The 15,971-nt window shown below is 38.7% G+C and overlaps 1 protein-coding gene across 4 annotated transcripts in view; it reads right to left on the bottom strand.

The window, feature by feature from the left end:
• The window catches only part of HECW1 (HECT, C2 and WW domain containing E3 ubiquitin protein ligase 1), a 252,197-nt gene that overhangs the window by 93,239 nt on the left and 142,987 nt on the right, over positions 1-15,971 (bottom strand). For all 4 annotated transcript variants that reach the window (XM_056485453.1, XM_056485456.1, XM_056485454.1 and 1 more), the window contains exon 5: positions 5,218-5,293. In XM_056485453.1, the coding sequence (XP_056341428.1) occupies positions 5,218-5,293 (76 nt within the window). The remainder of the gene's footprint in view (positions 1-5,217; positions 5,294-15,971) is intronic.

The following is a 15,971-nucleotide window of genomic DNA, read 5'->3' as shown; positions in this document are numbered from 1 at the left end:
GCTTTGTGTTCCCAAGCATCATCCAAGTGATGACAATTGATGTCTTGCAGGTATCTATATGCAGAGGTTATTAACCCTAATAAAATCTATGGTTAACCCATCAAATTCACATTTTTCATATTTAGCGTACTAGCCTCATGAAGTCAGGACCAGGAAATGAGACATATTTCTCATGAATAATCGACCTCTTGAGAAAATAAAGACATCTTGATTAATGCCAAACTTGCCCAGAACATACCTAAAAACAGAACTAATGAAGTTAACAGGACACTGGAAAGACCCCAGTGCTACTGGAATGACCACAGTCAGTTTAGATTATGATCTAGCCAGAGGAATATCAAATTTGAATTTATTCTATGATCTGTTCATTAATGGCAGAAAGAAAAAAATACTATTATCTTACTGAGATCCTGATAGTTCATATATCAAAGCACAATAAACCAGCTTCATAATCTATCACTACAAGAGAGTTTCTAATTAGGATGTCAGCGGACAGCTCCTTCACTTCCCTTCAGCTTTCCTTTGTGAATTCAGAGAGATATCAGCTCTGGTTCTGACACTGAAAAAACATACTTGAACAGGACTGGTATCTGGACAGACTACCAATGAGGGTAGGTAATTGCCAAGGTGCTGATATGTCAGTGTTTTTGTAGACCTTGGACAGAACAAGAAGAACCTATTTTAGAGGGCAGCAGTTCATTTACTGAGCTGAGCTACCTAGGATATAGGCATGGCTTCAAAGAAAGGAACAACAAAACTCTGCTTGCTCAAAATTCAATGGGAGGCACCTAGGTACTGTCCCTCAGCCATGAGTATTTAAAGCAATACTTTTAGTTACTGTCAGTGGTACAATATTTCAGTAGTAAGAACACAGCAATATTGTTTTTACTGAAATATTAATTTGACTCATGAAGCAGTGTATGATACCAAACTTTATTTGGCAGTCACCTTTTTGGAAGAAGGTACGCATGGATTTGCAGAAGTATTGGTATTAATTAGATTTCAGAAGTAAATATTTAGGAATTCTAGAAATCAAACAGTAATGTGTAATGATAGAAAGCCTTAAGATCCAACACAGCAAACTAATGCAGTGTAATTGAGAAAGATACTACTTAAAATATAAGAGATGACTGACTTGATCAGCTACTGAATGAGTTTCATATGCAAGAGGTTAAATAAAGTGCTTCTTTTTGCTCTCAGAAATTACAGACATATAGATGGACTTTGTTTTTCTTTTAAAATAAAATGCAGGAAAAAATATAAAGGGCTAGTGTAGAAGGTATTTTAAGGTCTGAGATTTAAAAATAAAAGACTTAGTGGATCAGATAAACCAAAATGTTTCTGTCATGGGACTCTCATGCAAAATATTAAAAACAGTGAAAAAGAGAAGAAAATATTTTTTTCTAGCTGTAAATGCTTCAAATAAAAACAAAAGCATTTCTCATTTGTTTAAAAGAAGGGCAGTAGAGGTAATTAGGAAGAAAATAGGTGTGTTAATAAATGAAAAGCAGCAGTGGAATTAATTATTCTAAAATGTCTGAGAGACAGGCTACTTTTTTAATAATTTTTATCAAGAAGGAAAACACAGAAAAAGTCTGAACCATGAATGTGAACACCTATCACAGCAAGGGGGTGTTTTTATCACTGCAAGTGATTAACCACTGGAGCAAAGTACCATCTCGGTATCCTTGGATCCAGACTACACATGTGTCTGTGAGATACATCTGAGCCAAACTCACACAAAGCTCTCACCACAGGGCAAGGTGTCCTGTGCTAAACAGGAGAACAGAGTGGTTGAATTCAAAGCCTTCTGAAGCCTTTCAAACTGCTAGTCTAGGCATACTTCATAGGCACAAGGTGTACTGAACATGGTAAAAAGCCACCTCACCTTGACACAAGATCTGTCAAATAAGAAAAAGGTGTGGGATTAGTAGTTATACAGTCAGTCACTAGGATTTAAAAAAATGTTGGAAAATTAAGTGCATTATATATCTGCATTCTGAACAAGCATTTCATGCTAACAACTACTGTCATAATGACCCTTAGCAGACCTTATACTAATTTCAGTTATGATTTATGCTCCTAACCTTTATAAACTGATAACTGTTATTGAATATCTGGTCTGAAAACCACACAAAAACAACAAGATTCTCAGAGAAGTGTAAAGGAAATAAATGCCTGAATATTTGTGAAATATTCAGATCTTCTGGTAATTTATTCCGCAAGGACATTTATAAATAAATGCAAAAACATGAAATATGTGAAATATTAAAGCCTGAAAAATTTTATTTGGTGCAATATAGAGCTAGAAGCATATTATGCAAACCTCATGATAACACTTTCTAAATATACCAGCCAGTAAGACTGGTTTTAAGGGCTTTCAGCAAATGCGTTATACTGCTGCTAAACCATGAACCTGCAAGTGAAGTAGCTGGTACATCTTGGAAACCTTAGCACATTTTTTCCTTCTGTACTTCATGCAAGAGAGCTCTGATGCTTTTCAGCCAACTTCTAACAAGTGTGACATTCATTGGTAACAGTGGAAAAGGCATGTTTGAAAAATAAATGTGAAGTGGACTGCAGAGTTTTCCTTAAAGGCTTTTTTCAGTTTAGCTAAATTAGGCTTAAAATATTTCTTTTAGTGTTTTAAATAATGAAAGCTGTAATAATACAGTCATCATAAAAATTATTAAGAAGCTTAATCACAGGAAATTATCTTCCTTCAGATCAGTGTTGCCAGTGAACCTATTAATCTAAACCAGCCTTTTACAGGACCAATTTCCAGTCTTCAAGGAAGCAAACATGAAGTAAAAAACCCTCCTAGTGACACAGTGCAAACTCTCTGCTATTTCTATTCTCAAGAAGCTAGTCATAATTCTTGTGCCTTGAAGGATCACTTTACATCTTTTTCATTGTTTGACATTTTTATTCAATCCAGAAATCCTTTCTCAAAAAAACCCTCCAGTGAAACAGTTGGATTTTGTCCAACCTAATACTCAATAAACTACAGAAAGAATAAAGCTCTTTGTCAACAGCTTTTTAGAAAAAAAACTGTTTCCACACAGTTCATTTTAACACAGGGTCTCACTGGATTCTCTCAGAGGTAGAGAAAGCAATACAAGTCAGCTGAAATACACTCATGTTGTTCAGCATTTGTTGTGATTTGGCCTACTTTGAGATTTTTCTCTCCCACCCTTATAACTTTTTCTTCTTATAAAATTATATGACAGAAGGCATAGCTCTTCTACAATTCTTAAATTACAGACTGCTTAGGGCATGATTCCTCTGTGTTGGCACAATGGGCTCCAGTCAGACTAATGACACTCCAGCCACTTTTTTTTTAACTGCAACTGAGTCAACCATAATTTGAAAATCTAGCTTTTAAGTAATGCCTGTATTAACTAATGATTGAAGATGACAGCATACCAAAATATAGATATTGAAAAGGAAAACTCTGCATGAGTGAAAAGGACGTGACAATTGAGGTTACTGCTGAGATAGTGGTGCAAATGGAAAGGAATCCCAGTTCCTTCTGATGTCTCTGGGAGGTCTGCCTTGATTTCCATTTTATTAGCTAGTATAATAGATATAGGAATAGCAATAATTTTGCTTTGAGAGAGACAACATTTTGTTGTTGTGGTGCTGACTAAGAAGGTAATAAATAAATTGTTGTGATGTGTTAATCTATTAATTTCAGAAGGACTGAAATGGAGCTATTTTGATAACTTAGATTTTTGATAAAACAATTGCCAATTTATTTTATCAAAACCTTTCATATGCCAGGCTGTGATGATGTTGTTAATATGGATGTGATATATATGAAGATTAACTGCTTGTGAATCACTGGAATAAGATATCCTAAACGTATTATGAGGTATGGTCTTTATATACTTTAAATCAAGCTGTGAATTAGATACTCTGGTTTATAAAAGGGCCACTGACACCACATTATTTAGCAGTCTCACAAATTACTACTCTTGACACCTCTTGGCTTACTCGGCCAAAGAATCTGAGAGAATGAAAAACTGTAACTAGTTCTGGGCTACATTTTCTGTGTAAGATTATTTATGGACTTTAAAAAACATTAAGTCTACTTCTTTTTTTCTGTTGAGCTAACCCTGTGGTTTTACCAAATGATGGGTGGATGTCCAGTGTGCAACTTGCCAAAAGTAAGTCATGTGTTAAAAAAGCCCTGCCCAACGTCAGTCTGATCTGCCATGTATCATACACAACCTCTCAAGAACCACACTGGCTGCCTAGTTTGGAAAAGCACTGACATGCATCTTTAATAGAGGGAAGCTTGAAAAATCAGATGGCCAAAACAAATCATATGAGATGCTTGTCCAAGAATAGGCCTTTACACTTAAAGCCTATACCTGTAAAACTTTTGAACTAGGGTATCATTTTTAATCTGTACTACACGTTCAAAGAATTTCCAAGTCAAGTCAAGCATCTTTCTCTTTGTCTTACAGGAACTAAAAAAATATGGAAACCAACTAGCAAGCACAAGACTCCAAAATAAGAGTCATGCTCATAACCATTTGTTATAACAATGGTTACAAGACAAACCATAAGTTTGTCTCTTTACAAACTGGTTTCTATCTACAGATGCGATTTACATGTTGTTCTTGCCAAAGGCAGATCAAATGGTTCATAGATGTTACATGGAGACATATTAAGCCTTTAAAACCTGCAGTGACATGCCAAGTAATGAGGCTGAGCATTCTTCATGAAATGCAGGTAAGTGAGAGCAGTCTTCTGGCTCAAGAAGTCTGAGAGTCACTTTTGAGCAATACTGAGAAACTTCTGCACCACAGCACATGGATCTGCCTCAGGTCCAGACCATGACTGTGGAATGTGCTTTCCAAGGAACAGAGTACTACCACAAATCACATTTTGCTCTGTAAATAAAGTACATGCCTTTGATCTTGCTTTCCCTGACCTACATACTTAATTGTGAACAGAAAAACCTAATATGGCCCCAGAACTCTACTTGAACAAACTACTTCAGCATGTAACTCACATTGAAGGAAAAGAGTGTGGCAATAATCATAGATATTTATTCTCTGTCTCAGCATCACTTCTAGAGCAACAGACAAAGAACCCATGCACAAATATATACAAACATATACTTACACATTCGTGTACATGAAAGGTTCTAGTAACTTCAGTCCCAAATTCTTTGGGCTTAAAACTTTTGCATCAGCAGTGACTTACCTGACAATGAAAAACTTATCAGCCGCCGACTGCCTTGTCCCTGGACTGAGTCTTCATTAGTGATGCTTTTAAAAATCTGATGGGAGATAAAGAATTATGAGAAAGAGTAGTCTCCAACAACTCTTAAACAGATAATTGCTTAGTAACTGTCTTTTTTACAGACTCTTACTTAGTTTTACAACAAAGAATCAATTATATGACCAGAGATCAAAACCGTGTTTTTATCTAGGTAACAATTTTACCTAGATAAAGTCATCCCTGCCTGGAAGCTTTCCCTTGAAAAACCCGAATGATGCAAAAATACTACTGCAATTTGAATATAACAGTCCTTCACCTAAAAAGGAACTACTTATTAATCAGGAGATAAAAGTAGCACATAAGGATGGGGATGTGGCTATCACCTCTTGAAACAACTTCCATCTTTATAATACCTTATTACTTGTGTGGAGAATCTTGTTCCAGAAACTTTATTAAATACCTTTGAGAAAGACTTCTGAGAGATTACTAGTACCCTGCGCAAAAAACCTACTGTGAATTATGCTAACAATATGCATTGAGGGTGAGCTGGGAAAAAAAATTAAAAATCCATAGATTACTCTTTGTACTCCACAGTTCAGTTTTTAATGTCAGTCTTTGATTCAGCAAGTTTATTGGTGAGCTGCTGTTGTACAAATTAGGCCCCAAGCTGCCTTCTGGCTGTGATCAGAACTGAGAAGTAAGGACACTCGTGGGCCAGTGCCTGGGGCATTAGGAGAAGCTCACCACCAGCAGTGTTTGTGTGCAGTCACAGGGCAGGACAGAGCAGATGCCACTGGGGGTCAGACTCCAAGTTCAGCAGGGAGGTGGTGCTATGAGTACTGCTTCCCACTGACTTTGGAGTCAAACCAAGTCTTTTTGCTGCTCTGCCCCTGGGAAGCAGCAGCTCCATGTCACTCTTGCCATTCAGCTTTCAGCCAAAAAAGAAAAACAGCATTTATGCAGTGAAGTTCCAATTTCTGACGGGAAACAGTAACTGAAGTCCCACTCAGCTGTGACTCATTGCTCGGTATATTAAATATTGTGTAGTCAAGCTTAACTTAGAAAACAAGCTGTTCTCTGCCCCCAGATAGTGCAAAGCCTGGGCAAGTGAGTACTTAGCCCAGCTAGCAGGGATTAAACAACCACACATGGATGAGACCTAGATCAAAAATATATGGATTGAATTCAGATATCCTTATAAAAGAATGGGTTCTGCTGGATCTGCTTTTTAGTCATAATAACTTTGTTTCTCCCAGGCTATCTAAATGGGATAAAAGATACTGAGTAGGGCAGGATTACAAACAAATTCCAGTGGAAACATCCCTATTGGATCACAGATAATTAGTTGCAATTGCACTACTGGCCTTCTCAGCGAAGTAGGTTTCAATATACTTATTGAAGCCACCACTGATTTCTGAATAGAGACACATTTGAATCAGAATATATGTGACTATGGGAACTTTATGACAAGTACTCAGCAACCTTTACCAGCCAAAATTGTGATCCCATCAAGAAAGAGTGACATTTCCTGGTCAACATGTGTTTTTCATATTATGTCACTGCCTGATATTACACATTATGCTTTAATGCTTACTTTTACAGTCTTTTCATGCTTTTGTCCAGGAGAGTAATGGGGCCAACCTAGATATGTGCATATTTGCTTTTTCCTAGTCCTTCAACATTTTTCTGGGGTTTTATTTAGACCTGCCATGTATGTCATACATCATGCCAGTATGAATAGTTCAACAAACTACACTTTGAAAAAACTGGGGTGGATCTGATGGATTCCTGCAAACCTGTTCAAAACTTTAAAATATTTGCTATTAAATGACCCTTCAGGGGCCATATCTACATTAATTAAACTATATTGAGACTAATAATAGAGTGTTGTCATAAATCCTTATAAAAAGCAAAGCATCCTCAGCATGGTCAAACTTGCACTAGCCAAGCTTGCCATTATACAAGGGGAGTAATAACACATCCAGTCCCATAAGTGAAACAACAACAAAATAAATTTATGAGCTCCTGAAGGGTCCATCTGAAGCAGGTGCACCCCACAGCATCCTGTCAAGTGCTCACCACTCAGCCAGACCATCAGGGATACTAAAAGCCAGCCCTGCTGTGCAAACAAGTTCCATCCTCAGTAGCTGACCCCTGCATAACTCTCTGAGAGGCAGCACTACATCAGCACAGCAGTCGTTCTGAGAATGCCTAGCAATTAAGCTTTAGCAAAATGAAACACTTGAAGGAAGCTTCTCCCATTTTCCTCCTGGTCAGGTGGATGAGAAAGGGAATGCACAGCAGAAAGGCTGAAGGAAGGAAGCTTTTGTCCTTTGGTTTGAGACCTGTGATGCATCATTATCCTCACCCTTGATATAGATCCTTAGGCATGCCAGGGCACATGCCAGAGCAGGCTCAGGAGCAGGCAAACATCCTCTCTCAAAGAACAGGAAGAGTAATAGGAAGCCATGAAAGTGATTATAGTTTAGTATTGACATTTCAAGAAGTCAGAAGGAACAGCAAGGAAGTAAGGGAGACAAATCTCCCAACATTAAGTCTGATTTTCTGAAAATAGGAAGAGCTATTTACTGCAGTTTGGATTTACTGTTTTCTAATGCAATACCAGACTGTCCCCGGTAATGAGGATAAGGCTGCACTTGATGCAGAGCAGGGCAAAGGAGGGTGAGGGGTCACCAGAGCTCATCAGCAGCCATATCAAATGGGTTTTAATGTCTTGAGACCTGGGATAAGGATATGCATAGGCCATACTGTTCCTGCTTGCCATACATCATGAAGGAAATCCAGTCTGATTTTAATGGCTGCAATATAATTACATTGGGAGTTTTGTCACTGTAAGTAAACCTTGATTTTAGTCATCAGGAGGTAAAAACCCTTCTATCTTCTCAACTGCCACTTAAAACACAGTTATTTGACAGACAGGCAACATTCATCTCATCACTTGACATCCTATGGGCTTGATGTCCTTCACATGAAGTGGAGCAAATATGATTTTCCGTCAATAACTTCTGAGCTTTTTTATGCCCTTGGAGTGAGAGCTCAGTCTGAATTAGCTTGATATTTTCAGTTTATAATGCCATTTTTGCACACTGCGCAACCCAGCCCAATTATTTCACAGGTCCTGCTGATACAAAACAGAATTAATATGCTTTTACTACACACTTCTGCTATATCTAGACATGAAGATGGGACCTGAGCTGCAACTTCAAGCCTAGCTGAATCTCTCTCCAAAAACCAAAGGCTTCCTCAACTGAGTTCAAACCTCCTTTTGACTTCTTTGAATGTAACTGGAGCCAGCATCATTGCCACTGATATCAGCAGATATATTCAAACAGCTAGAGAAGCATCAGTACTTGCTTTAAAATATTCTCCAGTAAACACACACTGTAAAATCTGCTGGTCTGTGATAGAGTTTCCCAACCTCTGAAGCAAGGTGAAAGATGACTACCAGCACCTGTGATGGGTAACTGTGAAACATGGGAAGGTAACTTGAGGCCAGCTGAAGCCTGTTGGGACTTGCTGACCTCAGTTCACCTTTGGTAGTGCTTTTCATTTTTACAGTATAGAGAAAAAAGAAGACCAAAGGAGAAGACTGAAAGCTAAAAATAGCAGTCTTGTCCTGGAATCACTTTTCCTTGTGAGTAGTTCCTGCAAATGCTAGAAGGAAGTTATGTGACCCTGAACGAGAAAGGAGGAAGGTTTCACACTAGCAAAGGGTGCCCTTGAGACTCCATTACTCTTTAGCCATAGTATGTGCTATGAAAAAAAAAAAAAAAAAATCATCTTGAGAAATACCAGAATATTACAGTCCATCAGTTCTTGCTGAGGCAAAATTCCAAGTGCATCACTAAAAATTTGTCTAAGCAGAAAGTCAGAAACAGAGACTCTTACAGCTAATTAAAAATCATCCCCTAAAATACATTTTCCTTCACTAGTCTACCTAAATATGTGGAAGAGTAACAAGGACAATACTTTTGCTCCTTAAAATAAAGTGGCTTACAGGCCACCCTTAGAGTGCCCCTATTCAGCCTCCCTGTTGTTCTAGGTTATGATGAAGGAAATACTTTTGGACACAGGTATGGTGTGAATACAGGTCTGGAAGAAACTAATTGTTGTAACTGTACTAGAAAATCTGCTTTTGGACACCACAGTGACCAGGAATATTGCAGCATGCTGGCAAAGCCTCCTTTGCAGCATTAAAATCCTTTTAGCATGTTTGTCTATTGTGCAGCATAACTTAACTATTCTTAAAGTTCTGCTGATACAAAACAGGATAAATATGACTTTATTGCATCTACCACAGCTAGGCATGCACAGCTGACAAATACAAGCACTTATTCCTTTTCCCACACACAGCACAGGAAAACACTCTTATGTCTTAGTGTTCTGTAGCACTCTTCCTCTTCAGAAGGAAGAGGATTTCTGTCTTCCACCAGAAGGAAGAGGACATTTTTGGCCATTGCGCTCACATGAAAAGATTCAACAAAACTAAGTGAATTTTCTTTTCCCATAACTAGAAGAAACACGAAGATTAAGTAATCTTAACTCTTCACTGACAGCCAAAGCAGTTCTGTATCAGTAGCTTCTGCTGCAAAAGAATGGTGACATTTAACTGATAGAAATTAACTCCCACAGGTCAGTATTTCTTCCATTTAAACAGAGAAGTTACAGTGATGTTAAAATCAGTGCTGCACTGCCTGTTTGCTTTCATTGACATTATATCATGGTGAACATCATGGACATGACGTAATGCTCAATATAATCAAGTTCCCATTTACAAGATGATAATTAAAACCTAGAGTATTTTACACTGATAGCACAGATTGTAACTACAGTAATATCTAACACAGCTTAAACAGTCAGGTACTGTAAACTAGCAAAGCTCTAGCCCGGGCAATACTATCTATTCACAAGAGGTTTTTTTTTAAAAAAAAGTAGATCTAAGGACATATCAAAGTATTCAGAAGAGCTCACACTTCCAAGCAGTACCATCCAGACCTATAATCAAGATGGAAATTTACAATGAAAGAAGACTGGAAACCACAAATGTAAAGCAGCAAAATGCTTTCTGTTTGTACACACTGGCTCTGAGGATAAAAGGCGGTAGATTAGAGCACTGCAAAAAGGGAAGGCTACAACCTGTGCTTGATTCAAATCAAAAGAGAAAAATAGCTTCAACTTGGTCCCAAACTGTGCATCAGCAAACAGAAAAGTTATTGCTAGATGTGCCAGAGCTAAAGATGTGGTGTTGCAGTGCAAAAGACAGGCTGTCCAGTCACTGCCTGCAATAAGACCACCAAACCTACCAGCAGATTTAAATCAAAAGTTAACAGCCTTGCTGATTTCAGTTTAAACCAGCTTGGAGCTATTGTTTTAATAGACCAGAGTGTACATGGCACAGGAGTCAGAACAGTCATAAAAAATTTATTGTTCCCTAACCTATCTCTGTTGGCTTTTACTGTTGCACTCTTGATTTCACTGAATGCTTAACATTAGGCCAACTCTTCAAAATAAGTGGAAAAAGGATTACATTTTCTACAGCTCAGCAGTGAAGCATCTTATCACAGTAAGAGAATATCAGACATCGTCCTGAGTTCACACTTCATATTCTACCATATTCTTTAGCAAGGGAATTCCTCATCTGAAAAAGGATGACAATTCCCATTTCCACCCAAGTGCTAAAAAAAAATGACTAAGCAAACACAGACTAAGTGCTTCCTTTTACCATTGCTTGGCTTCTTCAGTGAAGAAGCTGCTCTGGGACACAAGGGCGAATTCTGAAAGTAACAAATGCAGATCTGAGCTCCCTGACTGCCACTGACAGAATTATGTCTATAATCCCAGGCACCACTTTGAAAATCTACCCCTAATTAGTGGCAGTGCTTCAACTGCAACCCCCACTCTGCTAACAGAATTATCCAGCTCTTGAATGCAATATATTCCACTTATCCTGTTAGCTTGTTAAGCCATTGTGCTGGCACAGTGGTATTTTTCTATCAGGTGCTTCCAAACAGCTGCCAGCCTCTCCAGCAGCAGCCTAACTCCTGCTGGGCGCTCTGCCGCCAGCAGAGTCCCCGAAGGACTGCGACCACACACACACAGAGGCTTCCCCTTGTGCCACGGTCAGCAGCACTCTAGCCTGGTAATACAACACCTTCTCAATGCCATTCCCTAATTAACTGGAGAATCTGCCTTTGTGGGCATATGACAATTGCCCTCTCTCTGCAGAACACATCTTTTGCCCCACCCTGCAGCAGTGTTTATTGATTATCTATTCCTAGGAGACAGAAGTTTTTCATTCCAAAAACTGTTGTCCTAGAAACCCCTTAAATAGGTAGCAAGGAAGTGAGTAAACATTTCCCCCCCCTGGAAAATGTTATTAATTCTTTCACTAAATTCTAGATTACAAACTGTGGCAGCCAAACTAAAATACTGGGAAAAAAACTGCTGCTTAATGAAGTGTATCAGTGACGTCCTCTAGCAGGCAACTGTCAACAGGCTTACAACAAGAGGACATCCAGTAACAACACCAAGTATTTGGAGTTTTCCATGTTGGCATGAAGCTATTTCACATGCCCCAACCAATCCTATGTGTATAGAATGCTCTTTCAGCATAACCAGAATCTCAAATAGGGATGCTAGGAGCAAACACTTGCAATTAAAATCAAGGACTGAGGGAAGACATCAGTACCTCCCACACAGTCCAATATCTTTTTCTTTCAAAATTTTTTTTTAATTCAGCTTTTTAATTGTTTCAACAGCTCTCCTAATAAACTTCTGTTATCCTTTGGTAGCAGAGGAACAGCTTTGCTTAGAGATTCTGATCTTCCTTCACTCTTTGAAACTTGCATGTGGTAGGGTTTGGGTTGCTGTTTCTGGGTTGAGGGCTGGACTACATCTAAGCAGCAGGTATTTCACTTACACCTATCAAACTCTGGGGAGGATTGTTTTCTGCAGCATATCCCACCAACTGCCCCCACACTGGCTCTGAGGCTGCAGGCTATTTGGTATCAATGACCCTGCGAGCCTTAAGAAGTCTCTCTGCAAGTTTATAGTGGTCCAAAGAATGACAGTATTTTACAGAACCAATGTTAAAAAAAACCTCCAGTTTAGTTAGCAGGGAAGATGGCTCATTATGGTTGCTAAACAGCTTTGTTTAGCAGTGTTACCACCAGTTTTACCAACACCCAGAAAAAAAGCCTCTAAGAAAATCTGGTGTTATGATCAGATTTACACCAGGCAGCTGCCTAATGCAGAACAGGATTGGCCCTGTAAATCTGACAGGTCCATACATAGACTATTAACGTGCTTAAGCACTCTGACAGCAAGAACTGCTTGTAAATATTATCCTCTTTGGAACACCTAAGCAATATCCTGCAAACCACTGAAATAACTGGGAGGTTTGCCATTGATGATGAAGAGGCCCATTGGACACTGATTGGATCAAGTAATTTTGCATAAAATTTACCCCATAGACTTCAAATTCAAACTTCATGAAAACACTTTGTTTGTACGGAGAATCAAAAAATTGCTGCCAACACCTTTTCTCTCTGTCTATGAAATGACTGGAATCACCAAAACATAGAGCATATATAGTGGAAACACTGACACATCCAATGATGTCCTTGGAAGGCAGGAAATATTAGATAGCAGCTGCCTTTACTACAGCTTCAGAAACTCCTCACTCTTCTAACATGGTTTGGATGGGAGGAGTGCACAGATGAGTAATGCTGACACTTGAGGGAGAGAACCTTATCTTCCAGCTAAGCTGTGTTTGAAGAAGGGCTCAGAGCATTAGTCATGCTGTCAAAGCTCTGGACAAGGGAACGGAGTCAATGAACCTTCGCACCATAAAAGAAGCAGCAAGGCAGTGAACAATGCCCATTCTTCTAAATGAATGCCTCAAATACCAGTTCAATTGTGAATATCATTATTTCCAGAAGTGAGTTAGAAAAGACACTTTACTTTCAACCTTGGGTCCTACTATGGGCAGAAATGAGGCAACTGTAGATTTATAGTCTGAATTTAAAAGTAGAGAAATATCTGTGCTACAGATCAGACGTCCCTCAATATTGCTGAATTCCTAATAAAACATTTTGTTACACAGAGCATTTTTCAATTTAGGATGCCACAGAAAGGCTAAAGCTGAGAAAAAAAAATCAGCTTTTATAGTATCCACAGTCAGTTAATGCAGACTCACTCACACTCAGTGTTCCTCCTTTTAGCAGATCCCTTAGACTCAGCAGAAACTGCTTCTCTCACCTTAGTAAATCCATGGGTTTGGTTTTTTGTTTGCTTGCTTGTTTTGCTATTTGCCTGATTTTGTGGTTGTTTTATTTTAATCTTTTCTATTTAAAAATAGTCTTTGTTTTCCAACTGGCTTCTGCTGTCTACAGCACTTGATGTTTTGTTTTTCTTAGGTTGCTGTTTTCTAGAACAGCAGGCTTTAAAAAGTCAACAGCCTTCTCCAGTGAAGTGGGCTTGAGGGAATACTGATTGTAATCAAACTGTCATAGAATAAGCAATGTTGGAAGAGATCTCCTGAAGTCACTTGACCCGTCAGTCAAAAAGTGCTCCAAATTAGAGCACGCTACTTGGGGCCCTGTCCAGTTCAGCTTTGAGTATCTCTGAGGGTGGAGATCCCACAAGCTCTCTGGGCAACCCATTCTAATGTTTGACTACTCTCTTGAGACAAAAGATATTACTGAAGCTCTCCTGAAGATATTCCTGAATCAGACTGTCTCTTGCTGCAGCTTGTGTCCATGACCTGCTATCATCTCAACATGTGCTGTGACTAGAGTCTGCCTCCTTCCCTACAGTATTCCAAAGGAATCAGTAACATTTCACATAAGAATTCCCTTAGACTGAATAAATAAATCCAGCTCTACCTCTGCCACTCCTCATATGTAAAGTCCAGTCTGAAGGATGAAGAAAACAGAGGCCAGACTCATTCTGAATATGAGTGTGGCATGGCACTAAGCAAACCTGAGGTATAGGAAGAACTTCTGGGGAGAAACAGCTTTTACAAAATCTGATCTCCAGTAAGAGATGAATTCATTGCAGAAATTTGGTCACCACCAAAAGCTTTGTGGAGGATTTGGCTTGGTGCATATTGGCTGCAAGTCTTCTTCTGAACATAAAGTCATTGAATACAATAAGAGGGGAAAGTGGTATAAACTAAATGCAGGAGTGCTGTCATTTCAGGGAAATCATTAACTACAGCAAGCTAAGCCTGACAAAGCCACAGCTTGCCTCCACAGCAAGAGAGGATATGTCTCACATGCCTGGACACTCCTGCCAGCTCTGACCAGCCCACTGAGAACCTCACACAGGTAGTTATCAGCTGCCTGCCTGAGAGACAGCCAAGTGGTCCTAAAGGCTAAAGGCTGGTTTTGGTCAGTGCTTAGCATGTTTTTCAGGCAGTCTAGATCTCTCCCAATCCAGAAACTCTTCAGAACCTTGAAAGGAAAAAGCAAAAAAAAAAAAAAAAAAAAAAAAAAAAAATTTACTAGAAAAGGAAAAACTGGAACTAGAAAAGATGAAAAAAATGGCAAGGGTCTATAGAACAAAAGTGGAAAACAAAGGAAAAACAGTGGAGGATGTTATAAGGAAATCAAGAAATTAATTTATTAATTTCTAAAATTCCAGATCTTTACATTCTAAAAAAATTCCCTTTCTCTCTTTCAGATACATCTCAAAATACCCAAGCCAAACACCAGAAAAATTCCAATACCCCAACAGTGATCACTACAGCTTTGTTAGAACTCAAACCTGACAGCAGCTACTTTCAAACTTGACCATGACAAAGGTGAGATCCTTTAGGGAAAAAATAAGAGAAATTAACAGGCTGCTTTAAAAACCAGGGTTTCCTAACAACAGTGGCACTTCCAGACTTTTCTGGCATTACATTTTAAATATTCCTACGTAACTGACTCAGGTGTAACATCCCTGGGCTGTGCTCAAACATTTCACCTCTGGAATCACAGTCCTAGTACAGCTGAACCTGCCAGAAAAAAAGTCACAAATGTGTTGGTATCTGAGATATAGTCTATTATGGATTTTGTGAATTGAAGTTAAACAATTACCCAGGGTTGGTTAGCTATTATGAGCAGTGTGGGCTGTCCTTTGCTAAGAATATCAAGATGTGGTCTAATGAACGCGGTTTATACTTAGGTTCACCACAAAGTCACCACACAGGCATAAGGGCAAAAGCTGCCACAGTGTAAATGAAAAATCAGACTTGTTGAGTTAAAAAGGGAAGCGTGTAAGAGCAATTTAGTTGCCTTCCATCAGACTTTACAGATGTAAGAATTTAAGCCTCCTTTTGAAGTGCAGATACTGAGTGGGGAGATGCTGCATGCTTTCAGTACAGATGGAAACAAGCTTGCCTGAGAACTCAGTTAGCTAGCCAGGGAAAAAAAGGCCCAGATATTTAATGGAAAAGGAAAATGCTTCTCAAGAGATTCAAGGGTTAGAAATGAACAAAGGGTTCACAATTCTATTAAAGAAATATTCTTATACACATCTGCTGGTATATAACATACTAACCTACATTGATTTCCCCACTTGTAAAAAGCCTAAGAACAAAAGAGGTCTGAGTAATAGCTACAGTAAAAAATTATTTTTAAAAGTGTGCAATATTATATAACTTTTTCTTTCAACATAAGTATGTTAAGGGAACATGATTATCCTGTCAAGCTCCAAGAAATCAGGAAATG

The sequence above is a fragment of the Oenanthe melanoleuca genome, chromosome 2 (assembly GCF_029582105.1).
Source record: "Oenanthe melanoleuca isolate GR-GAL-2019-014 chromosome 2, OMel1.0, whole genome shotgun sequence".
Lineage (NCBI taxonomy): Eukaryota > Metazoa > Chordata > Aves > Passeriformes > Muscicapidae > Oenanthe > Oenanthe melanoleuca.
Note: the sequence above shows the minus strand (reverse complement) of the source record. Positions and strands in the feature narration are given on the sequence as shown.